At 23.1% G+C, this 19,322-nt stretch overlaps 7 protein-coding genes across 7 annotated transcripts; 3 read left to right on the forward strand and 4 right to left on the reverse strand.

Moving 5' to 3' along the window:
• Positions 1–66: 66 nt before the first annotated feature.
• On the forward strand, positions 67–594 carry PY17X_1322300 (conserved Plasmodium protein, unknown function; the record flags this gene model as incomplete). Its single annotated transcript, XM_722317.2, has 1 exon — positions 67–594. One exon carries the CDS (start codon positions 67–69, stop codon positions 592–594), a length of 528 nt encoding a protein of 175 aa, XP_727410.2.
• A 992-nt stretch (positions 595–1,586) lies between these two features.
• PY17X_1322400 (conserved protein, unknown function) lies at positions 1,587–2,045 on the reverse strand (the record flags this gene model as incomplete). Its single annotated transcript, XM_722318.1, has 1 exon — positions 1,587–2,045. The coding sequence occupies one exon, from the start codon at positions 2,043–2,045 to the stop codon at positions 1,587–1,589; it is 459 nt and encodes a 152-aa protein (XP_727411.1).
• Positions 2,046–3,264: 1,219 nt separating this feature from the next.
• PY17X_1322500 (protein phosphatase PPM3, putative) lies at positions 3,265–5,831 on the reverse strand (the record flags this gene model as incomplete). The annotated part of the gene is made up of 9 exons (XM_022957084.1): positions 3,265–3,936; positions 4,039–4,208; positions 4,386–4,451; positions 4,616–4,645; positions 4,904–4,972; positions 5,062–5,117; positions 5,260–5,280; positions 5,383–5,426; positions 5,724–5,831. 9 exons carry the CDS (start codon positions 5,829–5,831, stop codon positions 3,265–3,267), a joined length of 1,236 nt encoding a protein of 411 aa, XP_022813560.1.
• Positions 5,832–7,258: 1,427 nt separating this feature from the next.
• Positions 7,259–8,125, reverse strand: PY17X_1322600 (protein tyrosine phosphatase, putative; the record flags this gene model as incomplete). The annotated part of the gene is made up of 3 exons (XM_022957085.1): positions 7,259–7,456; positions 7,602–7,656; positions 7,863–8,125. The coding sequence occupies 3 exons, from the start codon at positions 8,123–8,125 to the stop codon at positions 7,259–7,261; spliced, it is 516 nt and encodes a 171-aa protein (XP_022813561.1).
• A 2,268-nt stretch (positions 8,126–10,393) lies between these two features.
• PY17X_1322700 (methyltransferase, putative) lies at positions 10,394–11,795 on the forward strand (the record flags this gene model as incomplete). Its single annotated transcript, XM_022957086.1, has 7 exons — positions 10,394–10,402; positions 10,623–10,660; positions 10,760–10,872; positions 10,976–11,089; positions 11,223–11,373; positions 11,494–11,621; positions 11,731–11,795. 7 exons carry the CDS (start codon positions 10,394–10,396, stop codon positions 11,793–11,795), a joined length of 618 nt encoding a protein of 205 aa, XP_022813562.1.
• Positions 11,796–14,378: 2,583 nt separating this feature from the next.
• PY17X_1322800 (conserved protein, unknown function) lies at positions 14,379–16,781 on the forward strand (the record flags this gene model as incomplete). Its single annotated transcript, XM_721817.1, has 1 exon — positions 14,379–16,781. One exon carries the CDS (start codon positions 14,379–14,381, stop codon positions 16,779–16,781), a length of 2,403 nt encoding a protein of 800 aa, XP_726910.1.
• An 807-nt stretch (positions 16,782–17,588) lies between these two features.
• Positions 17,589–18,645, reverse strand: PY17X_1322900 (hemolysin III, putative; the record flags this gene model as incomplete). Its single annotated transcript, XM_022957087.1, has 2 exons — positions 17,589–17,686; positions 17,889–18,645. 2 exons carry the CDS (start codon positions 18,643–18,645, stop codon positions 17,589–17,591), a joined length of 855 nt encoding a protein of 284 aa, XP_022813563.1.
• Positions 18,646–19,322: the final 677 nt, after the last annotated feature.

Raw genomic sequence — 19,322 nt, forward strand, 5'->3', positions numbered from 1 at the left:
TATTTTTTTTATTATTTCCTTTTTCTTTTCAAAAATTTGAACTATATTATTATTATTTTTTTAAAAATGGATAATTTATTATATTACATAATGTTGCAAAATAACAGCGTACAGCCTATAATTGTAAAACAACCATCTGCTATAATAATACACACTCAGCCTAAACATCCAATCACTTTAGATTTACCCCCACAAAATATAATTTTAAAAAATGATGAACCAAGACCAATAATTGTTAGACAACAAAATCCAAATGTAATCATTCAAAAATCTCAAAATGAGTTTTATGACAATAATAATATTTCAATAGGGGACTATAATAAACTTAGTGGATTAAATCTCAGTAGTATAAATACAAATAGTATAATGGAATATGGTATTAATCAAAATAAAAGCAATTTAGATACTATAAAATTAAATGATCACATTGAAGCTCCATATATATATAATAATAATAATAATAGTCAAATTTTTGACTATGAAAATAAAACAATACCTATAAATAATATCCATTATAATAATATTCCTTTAAATAATGATAATAATTATTCACCTTACAATAGTTTTCAATATTCAAATAATCATACAGGGTGAATTATCACTAAATACAAACAATATGATTAAGTACCTTAATTGCATGTCTTTCTGTGAAAGCAAACGATTATATTCATTGTAAATATGGTACATTTGTTTGTGCATACATTGAAAGGGAAATGGAATTAAGAGTATTCATAGGTAAATAAAAGATATATATATAAGCAAGTACATCTTTGCTACAAATAAAAGACAAGTTTTTGTTCATAGCATAGATACCTGGATGACCCACAAAAATGGCATTATTTTATAAGCATAAATATATGCTAAATATATATTCCAAGAAAACGTAATTTTTTGAGAAAATAAAATTGTTTAGAAAAATTGAAGAAATACAATAAAAATATATTAAATTTTTATATAAATTGAAGAATATGCATATTCTTTTGTTTTTGTGTAAAAGAATAAATGATATTTTTGATTTAATAAAATAAAAACAAATTATTAAATTGTTATTTTTGTGCTATTTTTATTAGTTTCATGCTATTTTCGTTTAATGTGTCAATATTTTTTTATATACGACGATATATCGCCAAACTGTTTTAAGCATTAGACTCTTACGCATAAAATGCTAATTTGTTGTTTTATAAAGTAATATTGATTAAATATCTTATTTACACAAGGTATTAGTTTATTTAAGAGAAATAATATATACACATGTATATTTACATTGCCATTGCTATATTTTTAAATAATTGTACTATATCCAAAAATGTCATATTTACATATGTACAAAAAGGCAAAAAAACAAAAAAATAGCGGAAAAAGGTACTAGAGAATCCACTAAATAAATAAAAATGAAATATATCTACAAATATATATACAACAACTAATACAAAATCACATATTTTTTCATAAAATATGGAAAAAAATAAGTGAAATTTACGCATGATTATAAAACAAAATTTTCTATTATATATTTATATTTATAAAATCGGTATTAGTTAGCATGATTATGATTAGGGATATTCTATTACATCCATATTTGATTTTTACATTTGAATATTTTTATTCAAGTTTGTCATAACATGTCTACCTTGGTCTACTACTACTGTGTCTTGACATGCATCAATACCTTGCATATAACTTGGAGGTGCTTCATTTTTAACAACTACATTTGGATTTGATTGTTTGACAAAAACAGACGTAGGTGGATTGTTTTTGACGACAATATTAGAAGGTGGTTGACTAAGAACCATTGCTGGTTGGGACTCATTTTGAACAACTACTGTAGTAGGCATTTGCACCAATATCGGAGAGGGTAATAACTGATTTTTGACATATACAGGTGGTAATGACTCGAAAAATATAGGATGATTATATTGTTGTACGTTATCTGAATATGTTTGTGGATATACTACATTTTGATTAGGAACATACATTTGAAATTGTTGCATTGGGGCTACATTCATTTTGTTATCCATTTGTGTTACGAAATTGAAAGGTTGCATCGTGAAAAATAGTTTAATAAAAAACGAAAAACAATAAATGAAGATCTATAAATATTTGGATAAATATAAATTATCTATATAAATAAGAAATATTATTTTCCCTCGGAATATATGCAATTTAAAAAAATGTTCTGATATTATTATATTTAAAATAATAAACAAAATTTATAAATATAAATAGAAAATATTTTAAAATATATTTCACAACAACAATAATGGTATAAGATAATAAAATAAAAAAAAAATAAAAAAATATATATTTCGATAATATTTATTTCACATTGATTTAGATTATAAGTTAATATAATAAAAAAATAAACATGTGTGTATCGTGTGTAATTTGATATAAATATATTATGAAAATGTATTGATAAATTGCAACAAATGAGCAATGTAGCTATACTAATTAAATAAAAAAATCATAATATAGCTATATATTTTTATTTGCTAATACAAATCATATAAATTATGTACACGTCATACTAATTTGTAGAAATACACACCTTACAAATATATATTTTTTTTAACAGCTGTCTAGCAAGCATAAATAATGAGTAATTAACATTAATTGTTCAGAAAAATATTATTCCTAAAAACGCTAGTTTAGTAGATAGCCGTGTATATACACATAAAAAGCTATGTATGTGTAAAGATGGAATATGTATATCGCATAAAAAACATAAGTTTTATTGTAAATTATACATATTTATCGTCACACATATTATTTATATTTTAAGAATATTTTTTTTTTTTAATATAGACACATTTTTAATTGTGTACCGAATAAGCATTACGTTCACAATATTCATTAAATTCATAGTTTTAGGTATGGGAAAATAAAATAACAAATAATAATTTATAATTGTTCACGAAATTGATGAAATAAGAAACGATAGTTCAAGTTTTAGTAAATCGAATATGATAAGACCTTAAAAAAAGGGTAAAAATATTGAGACAATAAATTTTTTTATGATGTAATAAACGAATTGTTTCTGTTATAAGGACTAAAAATTAAAAAGAGTATAAATACGAATATTTTCATATTCATTAATAAATAAATTGGTAATGGCCATAATAATTTTATTAATTAATAATATATTCAATAAAGTGGAATATACACATAACGCGTAATCACCTACATATATATATAGGTGAACGTTAAAGATATGCGAATAATACTATAGCACAAATTACGTAATGCATTAATTTTTATTTTTTTTCAATAACTGATCATCTTTTGGTTTTTGTCATATTCTCTAAAGAAATCTCTCATTCTATAAAAACCAATTTGATCCATTTTATTAAAAACGTTATTTCGAATAAAATCTTCATGTAGAATAGGTATAGTTAAATTTTTTATGTTTTTTTTATATCTTCTGTTTAATATAATGTGTGTGCTTTTGTTTTCTCGTATTTTTTTTAAATATGGCCCAATATAACAATACTTTTGATTAACTTCGCTACAATTAGCCATTAATGTGTTAATAATGCACTTATTCTTTATATGATATTTATTCAAAAAATTTTCATAAAATTCATATTTCGAAATATGTTCATTAGGTATATATATACCGGGAATAATTTTTTCTCTAAAATAAAAAATATCCTTTTTATCATTAAAAAATTTAACAATTTGAATTGTTATATTATCTTTTGACCCAGATAATAACGCATAGTCTAAAATATTAATTACTGCGTCACTTAATGCATATTTATTTACACTTTCATAACTGAATTTCGCTACATCACTCCATGACAGCATTTCAAATACACCATCACAACCTAAAAATAATATATCACCTACATTTCCATAATATATTCTTATATCAGGCACACAGGTCATCATAGTTTCATGAGTATTCTCTGGGAAAATTAAATTTTTTTTATAATTCTAAAAAGATAAAAATAATACAATATTATACAAGAAATAAAAAAAAAAATAAAAGAAAATTCCATTGTTTTTTTGTTTACATTGGCCAATTTTTTCACTTACTTTATCTCCAAATGATCTTGAAACACCAATATACCCAAGTACCCTTCCATTCGCGACAAACCCACCAGTTTTATCTATTCTTTCCCTTTCTTTTACATTATAAGGTTTATGATCTTCACTTAAAGAAATAAATGATCCATCATTTTTTATTAACATTGCTCTAGAATCTCCTTCAGTAAGTTAATATGGAATAATAAAATGATGAAAAATATTCACTTGGGAAGCAAGACAAATATATAATGAACAAATAGTAAGAGTATAAATTTATAAAATGAATTATATATGTAATACTTAATAAAAATTTATTAAAAAGTATAGTGTACAAATTTAAAAATATGTATTGGTACCTAAATTACAAATATAAAGTTTAAACATGTCGCTGCCATCAATTTTTTCGATGATCGCAATTATTGCTAAAAAAATAACATAAATTCATTCTATATTGTATTTTTTGTATATAATTTCAGTTTTAAGTTTTATTAGAATATGAGATTGCACATATTTATATAATATAAATATCATAGCATTATATATATATATATATATATACATTTGTTTATCTATCTACTCCTTATACCTGTTGATCCACTGTGGGAAAAGCTACTCTCTGCGTTAAACAAATTAAAAAAAAATCCGCATAAAAAATATATATTAAAATATAACCATAAAAATATATTTACTATTCTGTGCATATTCTTTCGTATTTACTAGTAATTGCATATTAGAACAGTTCTGCAGCATTAATGAAATAATTTTACCACAATAACTTAAACAATTTATTAATCGATGAAGATACAAAGAATTATTTCAATACATGCACATATATTTTTTGAATATATATTTTTTCAAATAAATTTGTACTGACGTAAAATTTCTTTATCCATTTGGATGCAAGCTTTTGTTATGTTATCTATGTCTAAAGATTTACAGTTTCCTGAAGGGAAGAGAATATTATTATTTTATATAAATCCCAAAATTAGTGCATATATATTATTTATTAACTCGCTTTGGTTTTAGCTATACCTATAAAATTGGCCGCATTCCGAGCGCAAAATAAAGCTGTGTCTTTTCCTACATGCCTTAAATTATTTATAAAATAAAACCGTGAGCTTATTACCAAAATTTCATATTCTTATAAAAAATAACTATATAGCACATTTATATTTTATGTATCAAAATTAACTTCCCTATCATATTAATGTTATTTATAAGTATGTTTACCCATCAAATATAGTGCACATCCTTCATTAAAAAAAACATATATTTAAAAATTAAAATATATTAGTGTATATATTAAAACAATAAAAAATAGTATTATATTAAATAATCGTTTTTCGATTTTACCTGCATGATTCGAAATTTTTGAGAGACGCTAATATGACTGTTGCCTAAGAATGTAAATATACATAGGTGTAATATTTCCATTTAGTATAGTTTATATTATATTGAGAACACCAGTTAAGATGGAAATACATGGCCCATTAATTAATCATATTATTCTTTCCATATATTATTAGACAGAGATATTCTTGCAAATTATATTAGTGAAATATTCAGATATAAAACATTTTCATTTAAATATACATATATTGGTATAAATATATTTTAAATATTAATAAAAAAAGTTTATGCAAATTTAAGTAAACAAATAGGAAGAAAAAAAAGGGTATATATATTTATTTTACATCCTCATCGGTGGATCGACGTCCTTGCATACTTCCAGCACAAGCATGAGTATACCAGCTAACGACTTCAGAAACTTCTTTTGCGCTTATCAATTTGGTCTTATTCATAATTATACTTTTTTTTTAAATAAATATGTCTTTTTTCATAAAATGGCATATTGTATACTTAAAAAGAGAGAAAAAACATAAATAAAAAAAAAGGCAAAGAAAATAAAATTAAAGAAGAGATAAAAAAAAAGAATATACACATGCATATATTAAAATTACCTATTTCTTAACACTTATAATAAGGAACATTATTTATTTTTTTTAATGAATATTGCATGCATTATTTCTACAGTTGCACATTTTTAAAAATGTAATAAAAAAATTCAAACTGTGGAATTACCCATAATTCTCAAACTCGAGAGAAAAAACAAAGGAATTCTATATTTTCTTTTTTTCCACACATGTATATATGCATATTTGTGTATGAATAAAAAATTTATCTTATGCAAAATTTTCAAAAGTAAATTTTCATTTAAAAATATTTAAAAAAAAAAATTTATATAGACAAGTAGTATTATATTTATCCCCATTTTTTACAAGCGGGTTTACATAAATTTTATATGCATATTTATATTATTCTGTATTTATACTAAACTGAAGAGAGTGAATAATAAATTGAGCTCATATTTTTTTTAGTGTGTTTTTTATGTAGAATTTCATTCGAAAAAAAATGCACACATGTATGTTATAATTGTATTTTAATAAAATTGTTTAATGATAAAAATATATATTTATAAAAAGAAAAAAAAAGGAGCTATAAAAGTAAATAGACAAAATTAAAGTAATAACATGGAATCAAATTTGTATTACTAATTAATCACTTATATATAAACGACTTATTCTAAATAAGATAAAAAAACAATACTTTTTTAAAATACCTTGTGAATATATATAAGCATTGCTATATATAATTACATTCTGCAAAATTAAAAATGCATAATATAATTAACTAATTGAAATAATTTTTAATTTATGATAACCATATATTTAAATTAAAATAAATTGTTATTATGAAATATGTTGAAACCTCCGAAATACTTATATTTAAAAAACCACATATATATATTTTCTATAATTGCTAATTTAGCGATTTAAAAATATCGTAAAATATGTAAAAGATTTATGAATCTTATGCGCAAATAATAAGCATAAATATTATATACACAAATACAAATATGTTAACAGTAATTATTTATTTGTTCTTATTTTTATGAAAATCACCATCAACATCGCTAAACAAAATATATAATTAATTTGATTATATTTTTTTACATTTAATAAATAAAAGTATATTTATTATGTATATATATATATGTGTGTATTGGCTTGATTTAAAAAATTATTGCATCCGCTTTTTTCTGGTATTGAAACAGAATATTGTAAATAAACATAATAATATTAAAAAGTAGGAATATGTACTATTTTATAAATATGGGCAAAACATATATACTGCTGTTTATTCTTTTATATAATTTTATGGGTATATACTATTCAGGGCTAAAATCTATTATAACATTATTATAGCACATATCAGAAACATACCAATCTGCATATTTTTTTGAGCAAAAGGTGATTTTATTTTTAATACTTTCTTCGTAATTACACAGTTGTTCGGCAAATCCAACATTTGGGCATATATTCTTTTTGTTCATTAAAAAATTAAAAGCTTCATTTAAAAAATAGTTCTATAAAAAAAGGAATATACGCATGAAAGATGAGCTATATTATAAAGAGTAGAACATCAAAAGTCATCTTTCTTTTTCATTGTTCTCTTTCTCTATATGTATATTTTTTCATTATCCAAATTTAAGAGAAAGAAACAATTTTTACCTGTTTTCCTATCAAATATGCTAATACTATTGTTGGTGATCTACTTATTCCATGACTATAAGACAAAAAAAATATATATATGATACATAGTTTTCAATATATTTTATCACCAATTTATGTATTTACTTTCATACTTCCATGCTCATAAATATATTATATACATATATAATGGTGCAATCAAATATTTCGAATACAATTTTTTATTTTTATAAGTCCTCGAATATTACTACAATCCTAACATATGCACACTTATATAGATACCTGCATGTAACGAAGACTGGTTTATTTTGGGTAACAAAAGAATGAATAAAATTGTTGGATTCATCAAAATATTGAGATATTTGTTCTAATCCCATATCTTCGAGATTAATTCGCAAACCGTCATATCCTTTGGGAATTTTATCTTGTGGGTATTCTAAATATGTACAACAAACAACTAATGCTTTTATGTTATTTTTTTTAAGATCTAAAGCCTTTATGTCATTCAATTTACCCATGTATAAACATGGCAATATTTGTATCATTTACGGTGATTGGGAAAATATACTATATGCAATATAACAAACCTATGAGTATACATAATTGAATTGATGATATGTAGTTTATGTGTTTATATTCATCTCAACAATGTAAATATACTACAAGAATAATTACACTTTTTTTTATGTATACTAAACTATGTATATATTTAGTCTATATATATATATATATATAATATAAGTATATATGCTTATTTACGAAAAAAATGCAAAAATCTTTTCAACTTTTCGAAAATTACATTTATATATTATGATAAAAAATATAATTTTTTCTTAATAATTAAACAAACTATATATTATATACATGAGACGCCTCCGAAATATAAACTTTATTCAAAAAAATATTTAATAGATTTCTAGCTATATAAATACAAACTTATAGTGAATAATTGCAATATATAATTTTTGAGCGGAAAAAAAATTCGGACAATAATTGAATGATTAATTATAATTACATTCGCTTATTTTCCGTGGTAAAAAAATAAAATACATATATCCATAAATACAAATATATTATGTTTATATGATTTTTTATAAACTTTTTTTCTTTCGCATTTCATTGCATTTTTGGCACTATTTTCCTTTCACACATACATAAGAAAATGTCTCATTTATTTAAAACAAATAATAAAATATTAATGTTATAGGACAATACTTGGTAGCTACATTCTTAAAAGAACAGTACACACACATATAGAAATTATATATATTATTGTCTATGCCCCAGTGTACATAAAATATAAGAAAATAAAAAAAAAATTATATTATTCACTTTAAACATATATATGTATATTTATACCATCTAAATTATATATACAATATAATACTAGTTTTATAAAAATGAATGCCCGAGATACCGTCGAAGCAAATGAAAAAAATGCAAAAATACAGGCCACTTTAAAGCAAGTAATAATTTACAATATATTTATTCGAAGGTGTTATTTATAGAGGAATATGTATCGTTTTAATGATTCTACATATATTTATATGAATATGTATTATATATATAAATGCATATATCAATATAGCTATTTAAAAAAAGGGGAATATAAGGTTGCTAATTCCACCTTGCTTAGACGTTTTCATATAAAATTTCAATGTTAAGAAAAATCAAAATAATCTAAAAAATATATCCATTATAGATATATAGAGTATACCTTCGAAATGCTTATATATACTAAAATAATCGATCGAATAATAATTATTTTGTGCACTTCCCCTATATGCAACCTTTTATATATTTATGTTTTCTTATGATTAGGTCAAAGAAAAATTAAAGATTATTGAAAAAAAACACAACAAAATGTTGGATTTATTGTGTGAAAATGAAAAGTTAATATAAAGTAAAGAAAACATATATAGGAAATATGCGACCACGAATTATTTATGCTCCCTTAAAAATGATAAAATTTGCAGTTGTATATGAGAAAGAAAACAATTATGGATTTATATACACACTTGTATTATAACATAAGACGCATTATAATTTTTTATAGTATTTTAAATTATATATTTTTACAAATTTCTCATCATTTGGAGAGGAGCATAAAAAAATTATAAAATTGGATAAATAGTATCATTTGGGAAACCTAAAAATAAATTCACAATTAATAAAAGATTATGGTTATTAATTCATGCATATTAACTAATGATATGTTTACTATTAAAAACTTAAACAAGAAAAAAAGGTTATGCTAAATTTATAAAAATATTTTATGTTATCAAAAAACACATATACTTAAAAAAAAAATTATGTCTTATAAGAGTATATTATCAAGATACATGGATAAAATAATAAGGATATACATATATATATTATATAAAAATTAAACTTATTAATGTCTTTAATCAGTTAATATTGTTACAATTAATATCTCCTTTATTAGTGACGGTGGTATAATTGACTCTTCCATCAATTATCCAAATATTTATATGTGCACATCCTTTTTTATATTTATTTTAAAATTTTACTAACACTAACTAAATTATTAAAGAAAAAAAATTATAAATTGGAATAAAATGTGAAAAAAAACACAATGATATAAAAAATATCAATATATATAATACATATATTGCTAAGAAAAATTTTTAAAGTTTTATGGAAATACCCATTTTACAAAAAATACGCGATTCTTAAGAATTTTTAGCTTACCATTTTTTTATATAGAATAAAATAATTATAATATTTGATTTTCCTTCTAAATAATTTCCTTACATGTTTTGTTAAAACACTATATTGATTAGTCCTTCATCATGGCAGTAGTATAAATAAAAAAAAATAGAAACATAAAACAAATATGTATAAATAAACAAATAGCAGTGTTTAAAATATTTTACACATTTTTCGCATAAAAAAAAACTATAACAATATATATATAAAGCTATATTGTGTTACACCTAACTTACATCATGGTTATTTAAACTATATATAAATTTTTTCATTCATTTTTTCTCATTTCTTTATATATATTTTTTACTACAGTATGGTAATATATCCTATTGGAATGAGCGATACACAAAGTAATAGACATAGAATGAATTAATTTAATAATTATATATATTTATGAAAATATTTATTAGTATATTTTTTAAAACACAATTTTTTTTATTTCTTTAAAGGGAAGAAGAACAATTTGATTGGCATCAAAAATGGTATGGTGTAAAACACATATTTGACGAATTAAATATTCAAAATAATGCAAAAATTTTGAATATTGGATGTGGTACATCAAGTAAGAACTTTATGGAGGAAATTAGCGCAATTATATGCTGCCTTATATACTTCGCTTTAATATTCATATATTTACTAATATTTTTTTTGTTTAATATTTTCAGAATTTAGTGAAGAGATGCTTGATAGTGGCTACACTGATATTACCAACATCGACGCATCCTCTGTATGCATAAATAAAATGAAAGAGATATACAAGGACAAACCCAATTTAAAATGTAAATTAAACTTTTAATAAGTATTCGATATTATTAATATATGCATTATTTTATTACTCTCAAAATAATATAAACACAATTACTATATATATATATACTTATGCGCACATATTAACACATTCGAACTTTTTAGATCTCCAAATGAATGTCTGTGATATGAAATTGTTTAAAAATGGAGAATTTGACTTGATTATTGATAAAGCGTGTCTTGATTCTATAGTTTGCTCAGAAGATTCTTTAAAAAATGTTGAAGAAATGCTATGCGAAACATCAAGGGTTTTAAAGTAATTATACATACACACACACATTTATGTACCTTTTCACTATATATTATCACTATTTTATATTTTAAAAATAAATATATTACAATTTTGTATAATTCAAATTATAAAAAATCAATTTAGATCTGAAGGCGTTTTTATTATTATATCTCATGCTCAACCATCTTATCGATTGGGATATTTACAAAAGCAAGATTATAAATGGAATGTTACGGTTAAAACTGTTAAACGACCCATGCTAGGAATAGTAGGTAATATTTTCGCACACATAAAAATTAACCTATACATACAGATATTTTTTTAAAATTTCTCTATCAATATTTATTAAACTTTTTTCTTTTCGTATCATTATACATACAGCCCCCCCTATAGATGACAGTTTACACTACGTTTATATTTGTACAAAAGGGAATGTACAAACGTAAGCATATTCCTCATTATGACCACCATAATAAATAAGCAACTATATATATATATAATAACAATAAATAAATTTAGCAATAATTAAAACATAAAGGTTTTCTTGCTAATTAAATAATTACAAACTCCGTTTTCCTTTTAATTGATTAATTATTCAATTAAGTTTGTCAGTTTAATAATTAATGCAATATATTAAAAAGTTTTTATAAAAAAATTCGTTTTATCCTATTAATTTTTTTTGCTATACATATATATTGGAAATATGTATAAATGTGTGAATATATGTCGCCACATTTTTACATTATTTTACAGTTATCAACAATTTTTTTTTTGAAATTTACACAGCTTTTTGTGTTTAATATTATTGTCAAAACTTTATGTAAATGACATTTTAAAATTAAACTAAAAAAATAAATATACATGTATATACTAAAAAGTCTAACAATGTAGTTCCTGAAATATATATCAAGAAAATATTTATTATCCGCCCCTTTGTGTACAAATTAAATAGGCATAATTGTATATGCATAATGAGTATAATATAGGTATATATTTTTTCCTTTTAAAATAATAATTCTACAAATTGAACATACATTTAGTATATTTCATTAACATTTGATATTATTTTATTTTATTTTTTGAGAAGGTATTTGCTGAAACTGACAATGAAGTTATGAAAAATTAATACACCTATGTGCATAATTGTTGATATTAGAAAATTAGGTAAATAAGGATAGAATAACAAATTGAATATGTAACATTTCACATCGGAGAGAACACAAATTTCTAAATTGTGTCAAAACCCACATTATCCTGTTTATAATCCTTTAAAATAGTTATATATATAATATACAAATATATAAACTATAGCCCCATATAAATAATACAAATGCTGATATATATACAACGATAACTCTGCGTTACTACACAACAGAAATATATATTATATATATATATATATATATTGCAATAAAAAAACGAAAAAAGCACACACAGAAAAAAAATAATATTTTTATTCATTATAAGGTTATTTATATATGTATAACATAATATTCTAAATGGTCTATAAAAATTTCTTAACTCTCTGTATTTACACTGTTCTGCTTTACAGCTTATTCATATTGTTATAATTGTATAAATTTATAAAATTTAATAGTATAATAATTTTTTTGACAAATATATATTATATTTTTATAATTTAAATATATTATTAATAATAATGTTTTTGTTTATTTACTATTATTATTTTAATTTCTAGATTATAACTATTTAAACCTATTTTTCCCATGGCGATTTTACTAACTAAATTATTAATTATTATACACATGTATATATATTATGAAAATTGTTGAATTCATAACAAATAGAACATAATTTTTTTTTTTTCTATAATGCCATATTTAGTAGTGCAGTTACTTGTTTATTATATATAGGTATTTACACATGTTTATATTAAATTTTTTTCAAAAAAAAAAAAAAAAAAAGAAACAACGAAAAAAAGGTCTATTGTTAATATTTATTAATAAGCAACCAATATGTTTTTATTTTTTAAAAAGTATTAGGGTATTATAATTTTTTAATATTTTTTACTTTTTTTAACTTTTTTTTTTTCAACTACAATTTATATTTCAAATCGAAGAATTTTATGTTAAATTTGTAACTGTTGCATATGGATCATAGAACCGTTTTTTTATATTGAATAGCGCATAAAATTGTTTTCTATATATAATATATCCATTTATTATTTGTTATTTTATTTTTCTTGATAAATTAAATATTATATTTATGAGTTTGATAAAATTATATTTATTATTTTAGTTGTTTTTTGTTTTATTTTATTTTGTTGATGTTTTTATTGCACAATTTAGTTGTCGATTATTTGTATGTTTTATTTATCCAATTAAATCTTTGTGCTATTAACCAATTTAGGTGTTTTAGCTTTTTCTTTCATAAAATTGTATATATAAATACATTAAATTAAAATTAGCATAGTTTTTATTTTTTGGAAGATTTGCATTATTCCTAAGATTATCTTTTAAGAATAATTTTTTCTAATTAAAATAGCTAGTAAATATATAAACTATTGAACGGAATATTGTTTTTGTATAATTAAAGCAATTTATATTTTGCATGTGTATAAACCCGTATAGGTCAACAAAAAAATATATTTACATATCCATTTTTTTACTCCTTAAATTGGTACCGCTGAACAATATAACACAAACAAATATGCATAACCTCAAAATTATTTTTTATAGACATCAATTTATTCGAAGTCCGATAAAATATATATAGATTATATTCAGTAAAAATTCAAATTTCTGAAAAAATAATAGCCTGGTAATTTTTTGATAACATGCCATGTTCATGTTGGCTTAAATATATATGGTGTGTGAATTCATCTATCATAAGACGAAAGATTTTATATCCATATATGCAGAACAATTAAAAAATTAATATTGTTTAATTTTCTAAATAAACAAATTAATTAAAAGGCTCTACTCAGTAAATTGATTAAGTGGGTGGTAGTTAATCCAAAACATATCAAACAGAAACCGCACATTTTTATACACTTAATTAACAAAAATATGGGTATCGATATAAATACGAAAAAACATTCAAGTAGAAGACACAAACTTTCAAAGAATGATTTAACATTTGAAAAACCAATTCTAAAAGAATCAACAACCAAAGATTCTTGTAGTGATGATGAAGAAATCGAATTTGAAGGATGGGTTGAATTCATTACAAAGGATGATAGATGCACAGATGAAAATGATGAATATGAAAGAGAACCTAAAATTATTCAAGAAAAAAGAAATAGTAAAATAAAATCATTTATACCAACTCAAAAAGAAGAAAATGATTTTATAAAAAATAAAAATGAAAAAGTATATATATCATCAAGAAGGAATTCCAACAAAAGTAATATTTCCATGAATGACCAATATCCTAGATACTCATATATATCACCAAATTATTTTTATGAGCAACCACAAAGTATCGTACCATTATGTAATCAAACGAGTTATACTAATGAAAACAAAATTATTTATCCAGTATATTTGAGTAACACACAAGAATGTCCAAAGGATGGCATGAATATTATAAAGCCTAATTATATAGATCCACCTCCTCCTATTGTTTTAAAAAATACACAAGTTCTTCCACAATTATATATAAGACAGCCGCCTACAGTTATAGTAACAAATGAATCCAGACCGCCATTAGTTATTAACCCACCACCTGCTAATGTTATATTAAAAAATAAAGCTCCACAACCTATATATGTAAATAGCACTAGGCCAAACATAATAATAAAAAACGACACACCATCTACTCAGAACCCAATAAATATGGATACAACCCCTATTCAATTAGATGTAATGCCTGAGAATCGTGAAAATACAATTAATAGTTCTATAAATTATTCAGCCGCTGCTAATATTAAAACAGATGTAAATATTCTACCAAATTCGATACCAACAAATGTTTTACACCTTGAAAATAATACTAATGATTATATGGCTTCACAAAATATGCCAAGCATTTATATGCTTAACAACAATAATATCAGACCACAAGTTTTGTATCAAAATGGATTACCCATATCTACAATTAATGCAATTAATCCGGATTTCCCTATTAACAATGTAATATACAAAAAAGGAATATTCGATTTTGAAAACACCGTATTTAATCCTGTTGAGCTAGCTAATTCTGCTACGATTCAACCCAACTATTCTCAACTTCTTCCTCAAGTTTGCCAAGCTTCTCCACAAATCTCTCAACCTCTTCCTCAAGTTTGCCAAGCTTCTCCACAAATCTCTCAACCTCTTCCTCAAGTTTGCCAAACATCTGCTCAATTTCCACAACCCATTATACAATATTGTCAAGCTTCTCCCCAGGTTTCTCAACCCATTCCTCAAGTTTGCCAAACATCTGCTCAAATTTCTCAACCCATTCTACAATCTTTTCAAGCTTCTACCCAAAATTCTCAACCCATTCTACAATCTTTCCAAGCCGCTCCCCAAATTTCTCAACCTCTTCCTAAAGTTTGCCAAACATCTGCCCAAATTTCTCAACCCATTCCTCAAGTTTGCCAAACATCTGCTCAAATTTCACAACCCATTCCCCAAGTTTGTCAAACATCTGCTCAAATTTCTCAACCTCTTCCTCAATATTGTCAAACTGCACCCCAAAATTCTCAACCCATTCTACAATCTTTTCAAGCTTCTCCCCAAAATTCTCAACCCATTCTACAATCTTTCCAAGCCTCTCCCCAAATTTCTCAACCACTTCCGCAATCTTGCCCAAATACCAACTTATTAAATCAAGTAACGATTCCAAATTCTTTATTGCAGGCCGTTCCAAATCACCAAGTTCACACATCGATACCTCAAGGAGTTCAATCTTTTCCTCAATCAGGAGTAGTACACAATGTTTCACAATCACATGGGTCAGTCCAATCTCCTCTATACACAGTGCCACAAACAATGCAATATACCAATCAAAATTATCAAATGCATAATAATGTAAATGTACAGCCAATGGGTTATGAACAAGAAGTACAACAGTACAGGTATTTAAATACACCTCCTCAGGTAATTAATCAAAATTATATGCCTTTACATACAGATATGAGATTACAAATGAGAAATAGCGTTATACCTAGAAATGGATCAATGGTACCAAACAATGTAGTGCAATCGGAGGCGCATATGGGAAAATATCGTAATCATTCGATGAATAAAAATAATGCAAATATTCCGGTAATACATAATTCATATAATTCATTAGAAAAGGTAGCTACTTGTGGGACCATAGGTTGTGGTGGAAAACCAAAAACTTCTCCTGTGAGCCCTTTAAGAAGAAGAAGTACATACGTAAATTTAAAACAAGATTTTATTAATTCACCCCTCAAAAGTGTTCAAATAGTTTCTCAGCCAGCTATCAATAGAAACACAAGAGCCTATAGCACTTATCGATGAAAAAATATTAAATTTTGCATGATTACCAATTTTTTGTGTCATCATGATTTTCATTGTTTTCATTTTGTTTTTTTTTAATTTTTCGAATTGACTAATTTTATTGTGTTTTATTTGTTTTTGTTTCATAGCACCACGGAAAGTGCTATAACGTTAAATTTTAATACATTTTCTTGCAATATGAACTATATTTTGGGCAATTGTTACAATATATCTATACACGGAAATATAAATTTATTTTTGGGTTTGTCGTGTAAAATCTGAGTTATATATAATTCACGATTTAAGCTCTTATGTTAATAAATCATATATATTTTTTTTGAATATAATGATACATATTACTTGAGACTTGGATATGTATAGTTATATCAAAAATATATTACAATAAATATAAGATAATTTATAGTTATAAATGTTATTTAAAAAAATATGATGTTTTGTAGTATTCAAAAAAAATATTAAAAAAATTGTCTAAATCAACATTGACATTATACAATGGAATAAAATGTCATAATGAACTTACTAAAAATTATATATAAAAATACTAACTATAAAGCATTCTATAATTTTATATTAAAATTAATACTCACTTTATTAAATTTACGCTATATTTATATCATATATACTTCAATTGGTTGTATACACTTTTATAGTACTATACATAAAGTAAAAAATAAATATAGAAAATTTAACTATAATCTATAGTTATAAAAAATTCAATATTAGTGGTATTAAATTTTTAAACACTAAAAAAAAACAATATATGCATATTTAAAAATATATGCAATAAATGTACAAAGAATAAATATTCTAAGATTTTCTCATTAGAACACTACGGTTCAAAGCAAATGTGAATAAAACACTTCCTAAGCAACAAGCATGAAAAAGCTCGTGAAATCCAAAAACGCCTAAAAAGGATTAAAAAAAAAGTATACACATGTACATATAACTGGTTATATATTTAATTGTGGGATAGTAAAACATTCTGATGTACACATAATCAGGAAAATAAATTAATATTGGAAATAGCATTGTGAAATAAATGAAAATATAAATATATTGCTTCGAATAAATATAAATCAAAATGAATAATGAGGAAATAAGACATACCATTAATAATATTTGGCTTCTTTAAAGAATATATAACTGCACCTAAAACATATAAAACACCAATCATAATTAAAAATGCCAATTCTCTGGCATATAATAAAATTATATAATCATTAAAAAAAATTGCATGTAAAAGTCCCGCCATTACATATGTAAATGCTCTTTTAGCTCTATTCCCAGTTGAAAAGTAACTACAACAAATACATAAAATTCCTAAAAGTGAGCTTAATGAATGTATAATTATATAATATAATAATTTTATATTATTAAGTAATAATGCTGCCACAGGAAATGCTGAGCCACTAATCATTAAAAATATTCCAATGTGATCCAATTTCTCAATTAAGAAATAATTTTTAGGGGACCATTCAAAACTGTGAAGCAAAAAAGAAGCAAACGAATTAAAAAGAATACATATTAATGCTACAGATGTGAACATTTTTGCTGAATATGTTTTTGATAAATGCAACATATAAAATATCCATATAGGTGAAAATAATAGTATCATTAAATGTATTTTCCCTCGTAACAGCGGTTTGTCATGTCTTTCCAAATATTTAATTAACATAGATTTAGTTATTTTCTTTTCACAATATAATCCGATGATTTTTTTATCATTTGGTATTAAATTAGGGTCCTTTATCATTCTACTGATTTGTTCTTCAACCTTCAAATGACTATTGTCATTAACATTAAATATATTTATGTTGCAACAATTTTTAAAATAATTAACAAGCCTTCCATGATACCCCATCATTTATTCTTCTCTTTGTTTATAATTTATTATGATCTTATTCGTCAGTTATTACTTTTGAGTTTTATGTAAGAATTGGAATGACAATTATGATTATTTTGTTACTATTATTATTAATTGTGGAATTTAATCTGTTATGTTATTTTTATTTTTTATTTATTTTGTTTTCTATTTTATTTTAATAATATTATTTTATGAATATATATTTTTATTTATAAAAATTCTTACACATTTTTGAATTCTCTTTATGATTAGTTAAAAATATAAATTTGATTTATATAGCATATTATATTTCACTAAAATGAAATGCACATACTAATATTAAATCAATTGCACATAAATGATATAGAAAATACCATTCTTTTTTATTTTAATCAAAAACATAATTTTATATTTTTAAATTTATAGGTATTCATATTATTAAATCCGAAGATTAATAAAAATCAATAGGTATTATTATTATTACTATTATATTTTTTTTTTCTTTATATATATCTGATGATATACACTAGTATCCCTTTATATAAAAGAAATATATATTTATATAAATTAGCTTAAAACGAATTATATATTTGTTTCTACACACAATTGGCAAGTCTTTATTTTGTGGCATGTATATGGGGATTTAAAAAAATGATAATTCATTAATTTATAAAAGATGAATTAAGTTTATTCATAAA

Source organism: Plasmodium yoelii (assembly GCF_900002385.2).
Source record: "Plasmodium yoelii strain 17X genome assembly, chromosome: 13".
Classification (NCBI taxonomy): Eukaryota; Apicomplexa; class Aconoidasida; order Haemosporida; family Plasmodiidae; genus Plasmodium; species Plasmodium yoelii.